We start from the raw sequence: 17,433 nt of genomic DNA on the forward strand, positions 1-17,433 counted from the left end.
GCTACAACATGGATGAATCTTGAGGACATTATGCTAGGTGAAATACACCAGTCACAAAAAGACAAGGACTGTATGATTCTGCTTACATGAGATATTTCAAATAGTCAAACTCATAGAAACAAAGTAGAAAAAGTAGAATGATAGTTACCAGGGGCTGGGGAGAGGGAGAAAAGGGGTGGTGTTGTTTAATGAGTACAGAGTTTCAGATACGCAAGATGAAAAAGTTCTAGAAATCCACTTCATGCCAACTTGAACATACTTAACACCACTGAACTACATGCTTAAAAGTGGTCAAGATAGTAAATACTATGTGTTTTTTCACAATAAAAAATGAAAAATAATTTCCATATTAAAAATAATTTTGGCCACCAAATTGTTAGCTCAAGATGATATAGCACAGATATCAATTTGTTTTTCTAATATGTAGGTAGCAGTATGGACAAAATTTTTCAGAGTGAAATACATAAAGAAAGGGGTTAGCTAAGTATAAAAGTGGTCTAATATTATGTAGCAATTTTTAGAATAATTATGTTTAACATTCCTTCCTAAATATTAATGTATCTCAAATTATAATTCAGTAAATAATTCTAAAACAAACTGTAAAAGGTTTTTTTAATTCCCATCAATAATCAAGATTTCTATTTTTCACCTATTAGAAATTGAAAATTGTCTAAATCTAAGTAAAAAGAAAAAAGAGGAGTTAACTAAAATTCAGAGAGTGTCTTAGCTAGTCACGTTGATCTGAAAGTATTTAAAGTGACTTAAATCACTCAATCGTGAAACTGAAGGAACTTAGTCACAGTTGCAACTAAAATATTATTATCAAAAAGCTTCATGGAGGTTTACCAAGGTGGGCTTCCCTAGTGGTGCAGTGGTTAGGAATCCACCTGCTAATGCAGGGAACACGGGTTTGAGCCCTGGTCCAGGAGGATTCCCCATGCCATGGAGCAGCTGGGCCCGTGTGCCACAACTGCTGAGCCTGTGCGCTCTGGAGCCCGCGAGCCACAACTACTGAGGCCCGTGCATCTAGACCCTGTGCTCCGCAACAAGAGAAGCCACCGCAATGAGAAGCCCGCTCACCACAACAAAGAGTAGTCCCCGCTCACCGCAACTAGAGAAAGCCAGTGTACAGCAACAAAGACCTGATGCAGCCACAAAAAAAAAAGTTTAGCAAGGTAAAGACATAAAAGATCAAATTTCAATTCTATTTAATCAAACATTTTGAGTCTTACACTTTGAAGTTTATATCCCTCCCCCACACCCAAAACTCTGCTTTTGATTATAGCCACACTGTAGGGCTTCCCTGGTAGCGCAGTGGTTGAGAGTCCGCCTGCCGATACAGGGGACACGGGTTCGTGCCCCGGTCCGGGAAGATCCCACATGCCGCAGAGCGGCTAGGCCCATGAGCCATGGCCGCTGAGCCTGTGCGTCCGGAGCCTGTGCTGTGCTCCGCAACGGGAGAGGCCACAACAGTGAGAGGCCCGCGTACCGCAAAAAAAAAAAAAAAAAATCCACTCTCTAGGAAACTACCAGTATATTCCATGGATATTAAGAACTATGCTAATTATTTTTGGCATTTAATTTGAAAGTGTTTAAGACCTAATTGCATTTATTTACTTTTTATTATAGAAAATTTCAAATACGTACCGTTGAACCACCATCTACCAATCACCCAGCTTCAAAAATTACCAGTGCATCAACAAAAAGACTCTAAAATTATAACGGCTACCCACTAGGTGGTAGTTGAAAAATCCCAGGTATATTACATTTATAAATACTTCAACAGGGGACTCCCTGGCAGTCCAGTGGTTAAGACTCCGAGCTCCCAATTCAGGTCCCTGAATCGGGGACCATTCGGGTTCGGTCCCTGGTCGGGGAACTAGGAACCCACATGCTGCATGGGGCAGGGAAAAAATAAATTTAAAAAAAATTAACTTTTTTGGGGGGGCAGGAGGGCTGTGTTGGGTATTAGCTGTAACATGCAGGAATCTTTGTTGCGTTGCACAGGCTTCTCTCTAGTTGTGGCGTGCTGGGCTTTTGTTTGTTTGTTTGTTCTCTCTAGTTGTGGCACGCAGGCTCCAGAGCGCGTGGGCTCTGTAGTTTGCAGCACGTGGGCTCTCTCGTTGAGGCGCAAGGGCTCGGTAGTTGTGGCACGCAGCCTTAGTCGCCCTGCAGCATGTGGGATCTTAGTTCCCCGACCAGGGATCAAACCTGCGTCCCCTGCATTGGAAGATGGATTCTTTATCACTGGACCACGGGGGAAGTCCCAGAAAATTTTTTTTAAAAATACCTCAACATATAAAACTTTACGAGGTACTTTAGTAACCACAATTCTCACATTAAAAAAATCAGTAATTCCTTAATATCGTCTGACATCCCATTTTTCTCTACTGCCTTATAACTGTCTCTTTACAGTTGATGTGTTCAATTAGTATTTAAATGGAGGTCACACATGAAATTTCTATTTAAATAGTTTCATAGAGTAAGATTACTCTACAGAAACTTATATTGAAAAAAAAAAGTCCAAAGATATAGAGTTAACCAAAAGCAAACTGCAAAACAATGTATTCTGTGACACTGTTTTTGTTTAAATATTTTTCTTAATATATGATATGAAAAAGTAGTCACTTCTAGGGGATAAACAATAACCACTGATTTGGGGGAATTATAAAAACAGCCTAAAATAACTTAACTTTAAAAGCAAAATGTCATGATTTAGCTTAAAATTTTTTAAAGGCTATTATTTCACTTCCTCTGATTCAGGCAGTCATGTCTAGTAGAGCTTTCCAGGTTAAGTGTATATATATATAGAAATATACTCTGAATCATAATGACATTCCTATTTGACAAATGAGAAAGCTGAGGCCATGAAGTCAGGTGTTTGTCTAAACTCACACACAATTTAAGTCAACAAATATCAACCATAACAAAGCATCTATCTCCTCAAGGGAAAAAAATTAATTCTAGTAAAAAACAAAATAGACACATTAATACTAAAACGTATCTCAAATCTATCGATTTCTTTCCACTGGCACCACCTCTTCTCTGTGGATTGATTACTTTAATGCCTCCTTCCTAATGGTTTTTCTACTCCTACTTTCATTCTTGTCCCTTTCCCCCTTGAAAGAGCAGCCAGAGAGATAAAGACATAAACCATATTGTGGCTACCCTCCAACCTCAAGTCACACCTCTACTTCTATACCCACTCCAAAAAGCCGAAGTCTCATTGGCAGGCTTTCAGATTCTTTACCTAACCAAGCTCTTTCTAATCTCAGAGCCTTCACGTGTGCTCTTTCCTCTGTCTAGGTCTCTCAACCACCGTGGATGGCAGGCTCCCATCAGATCTTAGTTTAATATATCATGTCCTTAGAGCTTTTTCCCTGTCCACCCAATCTAAAGTAGGTCCCTACAACTGATTAGCTATTTGGAAAAAGAACATTAGATCCACACCTCACACCAATTACAAGAATAAACTCGAAATGGATTAGAGATCTAAATGCTAAAAAACTATCTCAATAAGTACTAGAAGAAAAGAGGGCAAATGCCTCTTTAAACTTGACGTACAAAAAAGGCTTTCTAACTATGATTTAAAATCCAGAAGCAATAAAAGATTGATGAAATTGACCACACACACAAAAAAAATTTTCACAAGGCAAAAAACATAAAAAATGAAAACAAAATTTAAAAAAAGGGCACCATATATCATACGTAAAGAGCTAATATCCCTCATATATAAAGAAATCTTAAAATCTGAGGGACAAAGGACCAAATGCTTGATAGAAAAATGGGCAAAAGATATGAATAGGCAATTCACAAACATACACACACATACACACACACACACCCTATAATTTTAAAATGATCCTTAAACATGAGATATTTAACTTCACTCATAAGACACATGCAAATTAGTATCACAAATATACCACGCTTGGCAAAATTTTAAAAGAATGACAACATATTCTGTTGGCAAGGCAATATAGAAGCAGGCACTATCATACGTTGTTGATTAGAATGCAAATTTATACAGTCCTTACTGAAAAGAATTTGGCAATATTTAACAAAACTACACATGTATTTACCTTTTGACTAATTCCACTTCTGGAAATTTACCTTGAAGATGCAACTCCAGCAAGACAAAAATACATATGTACAGAGTTATTCTTTGCAATTGTTTGTAATTGGGATACACAATAGTTAGAAAAATGGTTAGGAATTCCCTGGAAGTCCAGTGGTTAGGACTCTGTGCTCTCACTGCTGAGGGCCCAGGTTCAATCCCTGATTGGGGAACTAGGATCCCACAAGTCGTGTGGTGCAGCCAAAAGAAAAAAAGAAAAATGGCTAAATAAACTATGGTAATACACACAAAAAAGTGCTATTAAGCAGCAAAACAATGAGAAAGATCTCTGTGAACTGACATGAAGCGATTTCCAGGAAACACTGTTAAGGGAAAATAGCCAAGCACAAACAGGTATCTACAGTAAGTTATCTTTCTTATAAAAGGGGAACTGAGACATTTATCTGCTTACTTGCACCCGCTGCCAAACACACACACACACACACACACACACACACAGAATAAATTAAAAAACCAATGATTATGATTACCAAAAGGAGTTGGGTAGGAATGAGGTAGAAAGAATGAGGGGGAGTCACGGAAGAGGGGGCATGACACTTCTGAGATAACATTTTAATACTGCTCTGATTTTCAGAACTATGTTAATGTTTCAAATAGTCAAATAAATAAACAAGGATATAAAGGACCCAAAATGGAATACAATGAAATGAACTTAATTATATTTCAAATAAATAACAATCACATTGAAGATGGGGGAAAGGGGAGTTGAAGAAGAACTAACCTAAGTAACTTTGGAACCCAGTACTTTAATACATCCTCCAAGTCTAAGGCTAAAGAATAAAACAACTATAAATAAATACATACTCCGGCTAGTAAATTAGCAGTGGTATGGGTTAGCAATTCCAAAACTACTTGAAGTGTATTCTAGAATTGAGCAAAGAAGTAACATTGTGGATAATGAGAGCCAAGTTTCTTCATGTCAGAGAAGAGATCATAAATAAAGGAAGAGGACAGAATGCACTCTGAGGTGTCAGAACTAAACGTATCAGTATGAAATCATTGTTTTAATATATAAACAGATAGATACAGAATTACATACACACACACACACACACACACACACACACACACACACACACATCTTCTAGCTTTGCCACTCAAAGGACCTAAAAGCAGTAACACCCTAGTACCAATGAGCACATCTGGGACTAGCATCCAGATCTTGTTTCCTAAATACCATTATCTCCAATAACAGGAACCAATGGTCCTTAGAAAAATGGCCAATACCAAGCACTGAGCAGGAAAAGTACAAAGTAAGCCTGGAACATCTTGTGCTGTCAGCAAGTAAGCTCTCAAGGAAGGATAGGGCCATGTTGAAGGGATACAGGAGCAAGCTTAAAAAGGCTCTTCTTACTCGACAGTGTAGGACAATTGTGCAGTAAAACAAATGACAAGTAATAGATTATAACCCACTGAATATGAATCTATAAGTCTATACAACAACAAACAGAGTGAAGGAAAGCTCTTCCTTACAGGAGAATTCCTTACACAGAGGAATGATAATGATAAAGTTAGAAAATCATCATTTTACAACCCCACACTTAATAACTGTTAAAGGCCATATTCATCAATGGATGCTAAAATTGGTCTATGAAAATAAGATGAGAAACAGTAATATATGAATAGTCTCAAAGTACCTCTCCACAAGATACTTATTAATTACAAAGAAAAAAACCTTATAGTAGAAAAATCTGGCAGTCACCACCTCAGTCAAGTGATCAAAGTTAACACTACTAGTAATGGGACGAATTGACAACATGTGCCTCCCGATATGTGAGAACAAAACATCACTTCTGTAAGGTAAAACACATAACATGAAAACATCAGACAAACCCAAACTAAGGAAGTTCTACAAAATAACTGGCCAGTACTCTTCAACAGTGTCAGGATCATGAAAGGCAAAGAAAATAAGGAGCTAATCCAGATAAGAGGACACTAGAGAGATATATGTGGCAAATAATGCAATGTGTGATTTTTTTTACATTGAGATATAGTTGATGTACAATAGTATGTACAGGTGTATAACACAGTGATTCACAATTTTTAAAGGTTACATTCAATTTATACTTATTATAAACTACTGGCTATATTCCCTGTGTTCTACAATATATTGCTGTATCTTTATTTTATACATAACAGTTTGTTCCTCTTAACCCCCACCCTTATCTTGCCCCTCCCCCAACCCATCTCCCCAATGGTAATGACCAGTTTGTTCTCTATATGTTTCCTTTTTTGTTATATTCACTAGTTTAATTTTTTAGATTTCACATATAAATAAGTGTTATCATACAGTATTGTCTTTCTCTGTCTGACTTATTTCACTCAGCATTATACCCTCTAAGTACATCCGTGTTGTTGCAATGGCAACGTTTCAGTCTTTTTTATGGCTGAGTAGTACACCACTGTATATATATATTGCAATGTGTGAACTTGAATTCTGGGCAAGAAAAAAGTCAACAGTAAGACAACTGGCAAAATCTGAATTAAGTCTATAAATAAGTTACTAGTACTAAAGTGATTTTCATTTCCTCAAATCAAATAGTACTGAGCAGTTCAAACAGTTCATCAAATCAATAATACTGATGTTAGCCAATGATGATTCTGATTATTACACTGGGGTTATGCAAGAGAATGTCCTTATGTTTAAGAATACTGTGTATTCCTAAACATAAGGACATTCTCTTACATATAATTATTTAGAGGTAAAGGGGCTTTACATCTAAAACTTGCTCTCAAACACTGTAACAACAGAAAAAAAACCTGTGTATCTGTATGTGCACACACACAGAAAAAGAATGAGTGATATGGGCTTCCCTGGTGGCACAGTGGTTAAGAATCCACTTGCCAATGCAGGGGACACGGGTTTGAGCCCTGGTCCGGGAAGATCCCACATGCTGCGGAGCAACTAAGCCTGTGTGCCACCATTACTGAGCCTGCACTCTAGAGCCTGTAAGTCACAACTACTGAGCCTGCGTGCCACAACTACTGAAGCCTGCATGCCTAGAGCCCGTGCTCCACAACAAGAGAAGCCACCGCAATGAGAAGCCCATGCACCACAATGAAGAGTAGCCCCCGCTTGCCGCTGCAACTAGAGGAAGCACAGCAATGAAGAAGGGAGGGAGGGAGGGAGGAAGGAGGGAAGGGAAGGAGGGAGGAGGGAAGGAAGGGAGGGAGGAAGGGAGGGAGGAGGAGAGGGAGGAAGGGAGGGGAGGGGAGGGGAGGAAGGGAGGGGGAGGGGAGGAAGGGAGGGAAGGAAGGGGGAGGGAAGGAAGGGAAAGAAAAGAAGAATGAGTGATAAAACTAGGGTGGTAAAATGCTTATATTTGGAGAATCTGCATACAATTCTTTGTACTATATTTGTACCTTTTTTATGTCTAAAATTATTACAAAGTAAAAAGTTAAAAAACAAGATAAAACAAAAAAAGTAAGTATCCTGTTAGTCTCTCTCCCTGTTCTTTTCCCATTACTTTTTGGTTATCTACATATTAGATTGTAAACATCATAATGGTGGGGTCTATATTTTTGCTCCTCAGTGTATAACCAGCACCCAGCATAATATTTTACACTTTATAGGCACTAAATATTCTGAATGAAAGACTTAATCATGGGGCTATATTAGAGTTTTCTATTCACATATCTTTTCACTGAGGTCTCCATCAACAGATGAATGGATAGATAAAATGTGGTATATCTATACAGTGGAATTATTTGGCAACAACAACAAAAAATGTGAAGTGTTGATACATGCTACAACATAGATGAACTTTGAAAACATTACACTAAGTGGAAAAAAGCCAGTTAAAAAAGACAATGTACTGTATGATTACATTCATGAGATGTTTGGAAAATGCAAATCTGTAGAGACAGAAAGTAGATTTTTTGTTGCCTAGGGCTAGAGATGGGAAGATTGTGGAAAGATGGCTAAAGAGTGCTGGGGAGCAGGGATCGGGGTTCTTGAGGGGTAAGGAAAATGTTCTAAAATTGTGGTGATGATGCACAGCTGTGAATACACTAAAAGACAATGAATTGTACACTTTAAATGGGTAAAATTCATAGCATGTGATTTATAGCTCAATAAAGGTGTTTTCAAAAAAAAAAACTTTAAGAGCTCTGTCAAAATTTTTATTTGAAGGCCTGATATAGTAGTAAAGTAATCTATGTCTGTGACCACAATATATGACACTGAAAACCACTTCATTATAGACTTTTGGAATCTTCTGTTAAAACTTCTGTTAAGGGCTTCCCGGGTGGCGCAGTGGTTGAGAGTCCGCCTACCGATGCAGGGGACACGGGTTCGTGCCCCAGTCCAGGAAGATCCTACATGCCACAGAGCGGCTGGGCCCGTGAGCCATGGCCGCTGAGCCTGTGCGTCCGGAGCCTGTGCTCCGCAACAGGAGAGGCCACAACAGTGAGAGGCCCGTGTACCGCAAAACAAAAACAAAAACAAAAACAAACTTCTGTTAAAACTAAACCCAGTTGACAACTTTTTATTTGTCTAATAAAGATTCCTAAGCAAAAACAACTTTTGTGATACAGAGAAGAAGCTGCCAGCAATTTCAGCCAATACTGAGCTCTAAGGTAAGGGTGAGTTTGTGAGAGAACACTCCTTAAGACTAGCCAATCCTGGGAATTCCCTGGAGGTCCAGTGGTTAGGACTTGGCGCTTTCATGGCCGTGGCCTGGGTTTAATCCCTGGTCTGGGAACTAAGATCCTGCAAGCCAAAAACAAACCAAAAAAAGTCTAGTCAATACTAACTCCTCTACTTTCAAGTCTCATTCAAGTCAAGGGTCATCTTTCCCCCAGACACCCTCTCTGAACCCTCACATTAGGCTAAGGGCTCTCCTCTGGGTTCCCACAGCACCCTGCACACACTTCCTACCCTAGAACTTCTTGACACAAACTATTTTTCTCCTCCATTAAATGATGAAACCATGTTTTATCTGTATCCCTAGCACCTAGCACAATGCCAGCACACAAAAAGGGCTCAACAAAAATTGTGTTAATCTTGCATTGTAAACTTGTACCTGTGCGAACTGTATAAGCCTCAGTTTTCTATTTCTTAAATAGGAATTCCACCAAGCGTCTATCTAAGAACACAGAGACTGAGACATGAGAAACAAACTAGGAATTATATGTAGAAGCACTTGAAAAAAGGATGCAGTACACATACACAATCTTCTGTTATTATAAAGTACCCTATATAAAATACTAGTTATTTTTTTATGGGTCATTCTGTGTGCCTTAACTTTGTTACAGGAACTTTGTCTTTGATACTTCAGGGTCTAAAAAGGCATGAGGGGTTGGGAATGCCCTAAACCAAAACTGATAAGCTTGAATTGTTTTTTACCATTACATATCTCTTTGTCAACTGTCACATGGAAAAGAGCAGCATTTACTTCAACAACAACTAACGCTAAAAATAAGTAGCAAAGAATACAACCGCTATACAGGTTACTTTCCAGCCCACTTTCCTGTCTCTATGCTCTGAAATGACTCAGAACCACAGGCTAAAATTCTATATTTAAAAAAGAAGAAAAAGATATTTATGACCTGAATGTTGCCACCACACCTCATAAATACAGCACCTTCTGCTGCTAAAACCTTTTATGCATTCAAGAGCCCTACGTGTTCTTGACAGAAACCATACTCAAGCAGCTGAATTTAGAACATGCTGACCTTGAGCAAATCAATGCCCTTAGCATGTACTTCTGGCTTATATCACTACAAGAGCTAGACAGCCTCACCATCTATAGTAGTCAACAATTTCTGGCCACAATCCGCTGTCTATTTTAAGATATCCCTACTATGCTTCTGTGTTGCACAGTTCAAAAAAATAGAATAACACATGAATCTGTGTTTAAATGCAAATCGTTTACTTTGGAACCTGGGCTATGTGTAGTCCCACTGTGATTGGCTCAAAAATATTTAATTTGGTAAGTTTCACTTCCTGCTTTCTTCTTTTTTTTTTTTTAGCAATTTAAAAAAATTTTTTTTTCTCTTTTTATTTTATTTATTTTTTTAGCTACGCTGGGTCTTCGTTGCTCCACACGGGCTTTCTCTAGTTGCAGCGAGCGGGGGCTACTCTTCATTGCAGTACGCGGGCTTCTCATTGAGGTGGCTTCTCTTGTTGCGGAGCACAGGCCCTAGAGCACACAGGCTTCGGTAGTTGTGGCACGTGGACTCAGTAGCTGTGGCTCTCAGGCTCTAGAGCGCAAACTCAGGAGTTGTGGCGCACGGGCTTAGTTGCTCCACGGCATGTGGGATCTTCCCAGACCAGGCCTCGAACCCATGTCCCCTGCATTGGCAGGCAGATTCTTAACCACTGCACCACCAGGGAAGTCCCTCATTTTTTAAATACAATCTATTTTAAACAAAGAGTAAAAAAAAAATCAAGTATGAGACACCTCTGCTTATTGCCTAATCAGGTTTATAACAAAAACTAAGGCAGAGGGACTTCCCTCGTGGTCCAGTGGTTGAGAATCTGCTTTCCAATGCACGGGACTGGGTTCAATCCCTGGTCACGGAACTAAGATCCCACATGCCATGGGGCAACTAAGCCCACGTGGGGCAACTAAGCCTGTGCTGCAACTACTGAGCCCCTGCACCACAACTACAGAGCCCACACGCCCTGGAGCCTGCATGCCACAACTAGAAAGCCCATGCAGCACAAATACTGAGCCTGCACACTCTGGAGCCTGCACGCTGCAACTACTGAGCCCACACACCACAACTAGAGAGAAACCCATGCACTGCAACGAAAGATCCCGCATGCCGCAACTTAGACCCAATGCAGTGTGATGAATTGGGAGATTGGGATTGACATATATACACTAATATGTATAAAATGGATAACTAATAAGAACCTGCTGTATAAAAAAATTAAATAAAATTCAAAAAAAAAGATCCAATGCAGCCTTAAATAGATAAATAAGTATTAAAAAAAAAACTAAGGCAGAATTGACAAAGCTCCAAATAAAAAGTACAAATACTGAAAAATAATGATTACCTGCTATTTTTATGCAAAATTATACTAGACATTAAAACACTAGCTGACGACTTCCCTGGTGGCGCAGTGGTTAAGAATCCTCCTGCCAATGCAGGGGACACGGGTTCAAGCCCTGGTCCGGGAAGATCCCACATGCCGTGGAGCAACTAAGCCCGTGTGCCACAACTACTGAGCCTGCACTCTAGAGCCCATGTGCCACAACTACTGAGCCTGTGCTCTAGAGCCCACGAACCACAACTACTGAGCCCACGTGCCACAATTACTGAAGCCCGTGCGCCTAGAGCCCATGCTCCACAACAAGAGAAGCCACTGCAATGAGAAGCCTACACACCGCAACGAAGAGTAGCCCCCGCTCGCCACAACTAGAGAAAGTCCGTGCACAGCAACAAAGACCCAATGCAGCCAAAAATAAATGAAATAAAATAATTTAAAAAAAAACACTAGCTGATTAAGGGCTACATTACATTTTCACCAATCTACCATAATATTTACAAACTCTTCTAACTCTTCATCCAACTGACATAAACTCCATTTTTTAATTTTTTTATCCAAGAAACACCAACTACTGTTTTTACAAATAAGAGCCTCATTTTTTTTTTTTAATCTAAACACAGAACCTGTAATTTAGCAACTGTATAGCTTCTGAAATTCAGGTAAATTATTTACTTGAAATGTATGTATAAAAACAAATTAGAAACTACTAGTTGTACTTAGCAGTTATTCATAGCTTATTTTTCTATTCCCAAAAGAGGCTAATATTTGTGCAAAGACCTAATGCTAAAAACCAGTATCATAAAATATTTAGTGTCTTAGACTGCTTTTTAAAGGATTTCCTTTACTCTCTTGAAACATTTAACAAACAGATCATCTCAAGTATAAAAAATAAAGCTCTTTTTTACTCTCATCCAAAAGATTTCAAATAAAGAAAAGGAGTCTAGGTATCACACATAACTAAATCTGATATGCCGAATAATGCAGGACCCAAATATAATGAAGTCATTTACTAACAAGTGAACTAAAAATAGAGCCCAAGCAGCTGGAGCCTGGGGGTTTATATAATATGCTAGCTGACTTCTAAAAGCTCCTAAGACAGAATCCACAGAATACAAAGGCAAGAGGGAAACAACGCCATTCCTCTCATGCTGTTATATCAGATATTAAAATAACTTTTCCAGAAAAATATTAACTAAAAGCTAATCTTGTGTTACATTAAATTGAAAAAAAACTCTCAAGAGCACAGAGGATCAAATAAATCTAATTACAGGAGATGTCAATTAAGACTCACTACAGTGCCACACTACAATACCTTTTAAACCATCTAGAAGGTTTTAAGGGACTTCCCTGGTGGCGTAGTGGTTAACAATCCGCCTGCCAATGCAGGGAACACGGGTTCAATCCCTGGTCCAGGAAGACCCCACATGCTGCAAGCAACTAAGCCCATGTGGCACAACTACTGAGCCTGCGCTCTAGAGCCCAAGAGCCACAACTACTGAGCCCGCATGGCACAACTACTGAAACCCACGCACTCTAGGGCATGCATACGCAACTACTGAGCCCACGTGCTGCCAACTACTAAAGCCCACGTGCCTAGAGTCCACGCTCCGCAACAAGAGAAGCCACCTCAACGAGAAGCCCACACACCGCAGCGAAGAGCAGCCCCCGCTCGCCTCAACTAGAGAAAAGCCTGCGCACAGCAACAAAGACCCAACACAGCCAGAAAATAAAAATAAATTAAAAACAAATTTTTTAAATAAAAAAAAAAAGGTTTTAAGAACAGTATCTAGCACTGTAATACTAAAAATTATAACATCAGGAATATAAAGGGTAAATTAGGCTGTATTCCTAATTTCTAACATATATTTTAGTAAACTTAATTATCACCAAGTGACATAAATGTGGGTTTCCTTCTGATAAACTATTAATGGTAGAACATACGTTTGGAGCTGATTTTTGTAGTAGCTAATTTCTGCTTTATCTTGTCCTGGGTACTAAGGCATATATTTGCAAGAAGCTAATCAGGGTGACAGGTATAGTACAAAGGCAGATGCAATACCAGAAAATAACTACCCCATGTTGGGCCTAAATATATAATCCTCATGTTCTAACAATTTCCAACAATAAACTGCATGTGTTCATCTATTTACTAACTTATTAATAATGGCCAATATTGGCAGATCCTATATCTGCCCACTGTGCTGGGGCTCGTGGGGCTCCAGGATACACCAAGATCATAAACTCATTTAGGCTGAAATGAAAAGAATTTCCCAAAATTATAAGACTATGAATTCAGGGACCTCCCTGGTGGTGCAGTGGTTAAGAATCCGCCTGCCAATGCAGGGGACACAGGTTCCAGCCCTGGTCAGGGAAGATCCCACATGCCGCCGAGCAACTAAGCCCGTGCGTCACAACTACTGAGACTGCACTCTAGAGCCCGTGAGCCACAACTGCTAAGCACGCACGCCTAGAGCCCGTGCTCCGCCAACGAGAGAAGCCACCGCAATGGGAAGCTCACGCACTGCAATGAAGAGTAGCCCCCACTCATTGCAACTAGAGAAAGCCCGCGCACAGCAACGAAGACCCAACGCAGCCAAAAATAAATTTAAAAAAATACTATGAATTCAAAAACATTTACAAACTAAAGACAATATTTTGAATCATAGTAATCATTAGCTACCCTCAAGACCATCTATTGTACTCTAGGCTGTAGTACACAGAAATTATTTTCTTCTTCAAATTCCACCCATAGCACCAACACCAAAATAACATTTACCTAAAGCATATATGGAAAGACCATAATAAAACTTGTTATGAAAAAGTGGCCTGAACATTTGTGGCAGCCGCAGAAGTGTGTTTAAATCTTAAAATCACTAATCTGAATTTTTGTAACTTCTAAATGTTCAGTTACATCAGATGTGTCATTAAAAAGCTAGCTCTCTTAAGTGCTGAAAAGTGCCCAAAGATATGTACAAAAATTACTATAAACCCTTTCTCAATATTTAGACTTCTGCTTAATCATCACTGATCATCTATTATTCCTTCAGGTCCTCTATTAACAATAAAAATAACCAATGTCTTTAGCACAGAACTTTGCAGTAGCAATTTCTATTCTGCTTGAGCAGATTTTATGCCTAAATTTTTTTCTTTTTAATATGAGTTCACTTGTTCCCTCTGTCCTTTGTTTCTTTTCCTGCCTTCTCTTGTGTTTTGGGGGGTTTTCTTTACATCGTTTTTGGAGTATAATTGCTTCATAATGTTGTGTTAGTTTTTACTGTACAACAAAGTGAATCAGCTATACATATACATATATCCCCATATCCCCTCCCTCTTGCATCTCTCTCCCACCCTCCCTATCCCACCCCTCTAGGTGGTCACGAGCTGATCTCCCTGTGCTATGCGGCTGCTTCCCACTAGCAATCTATTTTACATCTGGTAGTGTATATATGTCCATGCCACTCTCTCACTTCATCCCAGCTTCCCCTTCCCCACCTGTGTCCATTCTCTACGTCTGTGTCTTTATTCCTGTCCTGCCCCTAGGTTCTTCAGAACCTTCTGTTTTTTTAGATTCCATATATATGTGTTAGCATACGGTATTTGTTTTTCTCTTTCTGACTTACTTTACTCTGTATGATGGTCTCTAGGTCCATCCACCTCACCACAAATAACTCAATTTCGTTCCTTTTTATGTATGCCTAGATTTTTAAAACCTCAAGCCTAAACTGAACTTATCTTGATCTCTATTTATCCGAAGCAGTCTTTTTCACCACATACACACACAAAATTATTTCATTCAGCAAAAATTCAACATTTATCAAATAACCAAAAAATAGTTGTCACCTACCTGTAGTACCGAGATTGCAGATATGTTGAACAAACAGTCTTTGATACGTGACTGGCAGACCCAAAGTCTATTACTTTAACCCTATATGGCTGTCGAACAGGATCCACCAACATAATATTCTCTGGTTTGAGGTCTGCGTGAATTAAACCAAGACTTTTCAATTTTTTCAGTGCAGTGGCCACTTGCTGAAGAATGGGTCGAATTACTTTTAGTGGCAGAGGACTGAACTTATTTTGTTTCAGAAAGTCATACAAGTTTTGTTCCAGCATCTCAAAGACTAAACAAGTATGGTTACGGTGCTGAAAGCATTCATAAGCTCGTACAAAGTTATATTCATCAGCATTTTCAGTACTGAGCCTTGCTAATATGCTCACTTCTATCTGACCTTGACGTGCATAAGAAGGGTGGTTCTTCAAAATTTTGATTGCTACAATTTCATTTGTCCCTCTTTTCCAGCATTTGACTACCTGGCCAAAAGTGCCTCGACCAAGAAAATCAAGGACTTCGTAAGTATTTTTCATGGAGCATAAGACTTCATGCTGTACTAACTGATAGTCACCTTCTCCAGTGGTACAATTCTGTTTTGTTCCTGTGGTAGCTGTCACAACTGTCACTGGATTTCCCATGTTGGTTTGCAACATTGCAGGAAGTATGGACAACTCATCCACAATCTGCATTGCGCTATGATTATCCAACTCCTCACTCTTGCGCTTCAATCCACATCGCTGGGGGCCTTCTAGGAAATTCAACCTGTGTCGCCACGCCCCAATCTGAGGTGCCTCCACTTGAGTTTGCTGCGCCTGAGCTGCTATAACCTTTGTAGCACCCGCAGTGCTTTTTAAAACAACAGCACTTGTCTGCAATGAAAGGTTGTGTCCTCGAGGTCTGTTAAATGGTATTTTTGTCTGAAAAGCACTACCCTTCGTGGGAGGATGAGAATTTCCAACGTTTCTACCATTCACATAGGTCCGTGGATAGTTTCTTTCCTGGAATACACAACTGCTTGGCTCTACTTTGAGTTTCTTCACACTACAAAAGGCACTTGACTGAGTTTGATAAATATACGGTGGGTAGACCAAGACTTGTGAGGCCATACCTGCAAAAGAAAAAAACGGCCATGTTAGCTACAAAAATTTAATTTTTTAAATCTCATGAAGAAAACATTTAAGGATCAAGTCCATAATTTATAAAAATAGTTAAATTCCATTAAGATTTTTTCCCCTTGGAGGAGAAAAACATTTTCAATGCTCCATTTTAGTTACTTAGTACTTCAGATATTTTGTGTATTGCATGAAAGGTCGGGACTAAACAGCTGAGTGCATTCATTTAATCAATAAATATTTACTGCTAAGCTACAATGGCCAAGATATGCCCTAAGAACTGTACCAACCATTTTCCCTCCAAAAGAAAAGGTACAGATCCTTAAACTGTACACATTTGGCAAAAGTAAAACATTCTATTACCAATATATCATTTATGAACCAATGACCAAAACCGAAAATATATATTACATAAATGTAGTTACATTCCATAAACCTAAAGCTCCAGAACTGCCTCAGGGAGAAAAAAAAATCAATTGTAAAAATAAGTATGTAAGCCAGATAGAGTTCGTTTTCACAATGTCCTCTTTACTTAACGTCATTTTCCACATCCACCCTTGTAGCAAACTCCTTTACATTCAAATCAAAGTGATACATTTTTTTTCTTTTTCTGGCTTGTGGGATCTTAGTCCTCCAACCAGGGATTGAACCCAGGCCCTCAGCAGTGAAAGCACTGAATCCTAACCACTGGACCGCCAGGGAATTCCTGAGACAATACCTTTTTTTTTTTTTTAGACTTTCTATTTTATATTGGAGTATAGTTGATTAACAATGTTGTGTTAGTTTCAGGTTTACAGCAAAGTGATTCAGTTATACATGTATCTATTCTTTTTCAAATTCTTTTCCTATTTATGCTGTTACATAATATTGAGCAGTGTTCCCTGTGCTATACAGTAGGTCCTTGTTGGTTATCCATTTTAAATATAGCAGTTTATACATGTCAATCCCAAACTCCCTAACTACCCATTCCCCCCTGGCAATCATAAGTTCATTCTCTAAGTCTGTGAGTCTGTTTCTGTTCTGTAAATAAGTTCATCTTTTTTTTTTTTTAAGATTCCACATGTAAGCGATATCTTATGATATTTCTCTTTCTATTTCTGACTTACTTCACTCAGTATGACAATTTTCAGGTCCATCTATGTTGCTGCAAATGGCATTGTTTCATTCTTTTTAATGGCTGAGTAATATTCCATTGTACAACACCTTCTTGATGAAGCCTTGCCTGGAACACCCACACTCACCCTCCAGGCAGAATTGGGTATTCAGTGCTCTCGTAGAAGCTTACATATTCCTTTAATTAGCATTCATGATATGACATGCCTGACATTACACTGTAACTGTCAGCACATAC

At 39.1% G+C, this 17,433-nt stretch overlaps 1 protein-coding gene across 2 annotated transcripts in view; it reads right to left on the reverse strand.

Moving 5' to 3' along the window:
* The window catches only part of HIPK3 (homeodomain interacting protein kinase 3), a 96,129-nt gene that overhangs the window by 51,925 nt on the left and 26,771 nt on the right, over window positions 1–17,433 (reverse strand). For both annotated transcript variants that reach the window (XM_030864772.3, XM_030864768.3), the window contains exon 2: window positions 14,983–16,078. In XM_030864772.3, the coding sequence (XP_030720632.1) occupies window positions 14,983–16,076 (1,094 nt within the window). In that variant the 5' untranslated portion in view covers window positions 16,077–16,078. The remainder of the gene's footprint in view (window positions 1–14,982; window positions 16,079–17,433) is intronic.

This window comes from Globicephala melas, chromosome 8, assembly GCF_963455315.2.
Source record: "Globicephala melas chromosome 8, mGloMel1.2, whole genome shotgun sequence".
NCBI lineage: Eukaryota > Metazoa > Chordata > Mammalia > Artiodactyla > Delphinidae > Globicephala > Globicephala melas.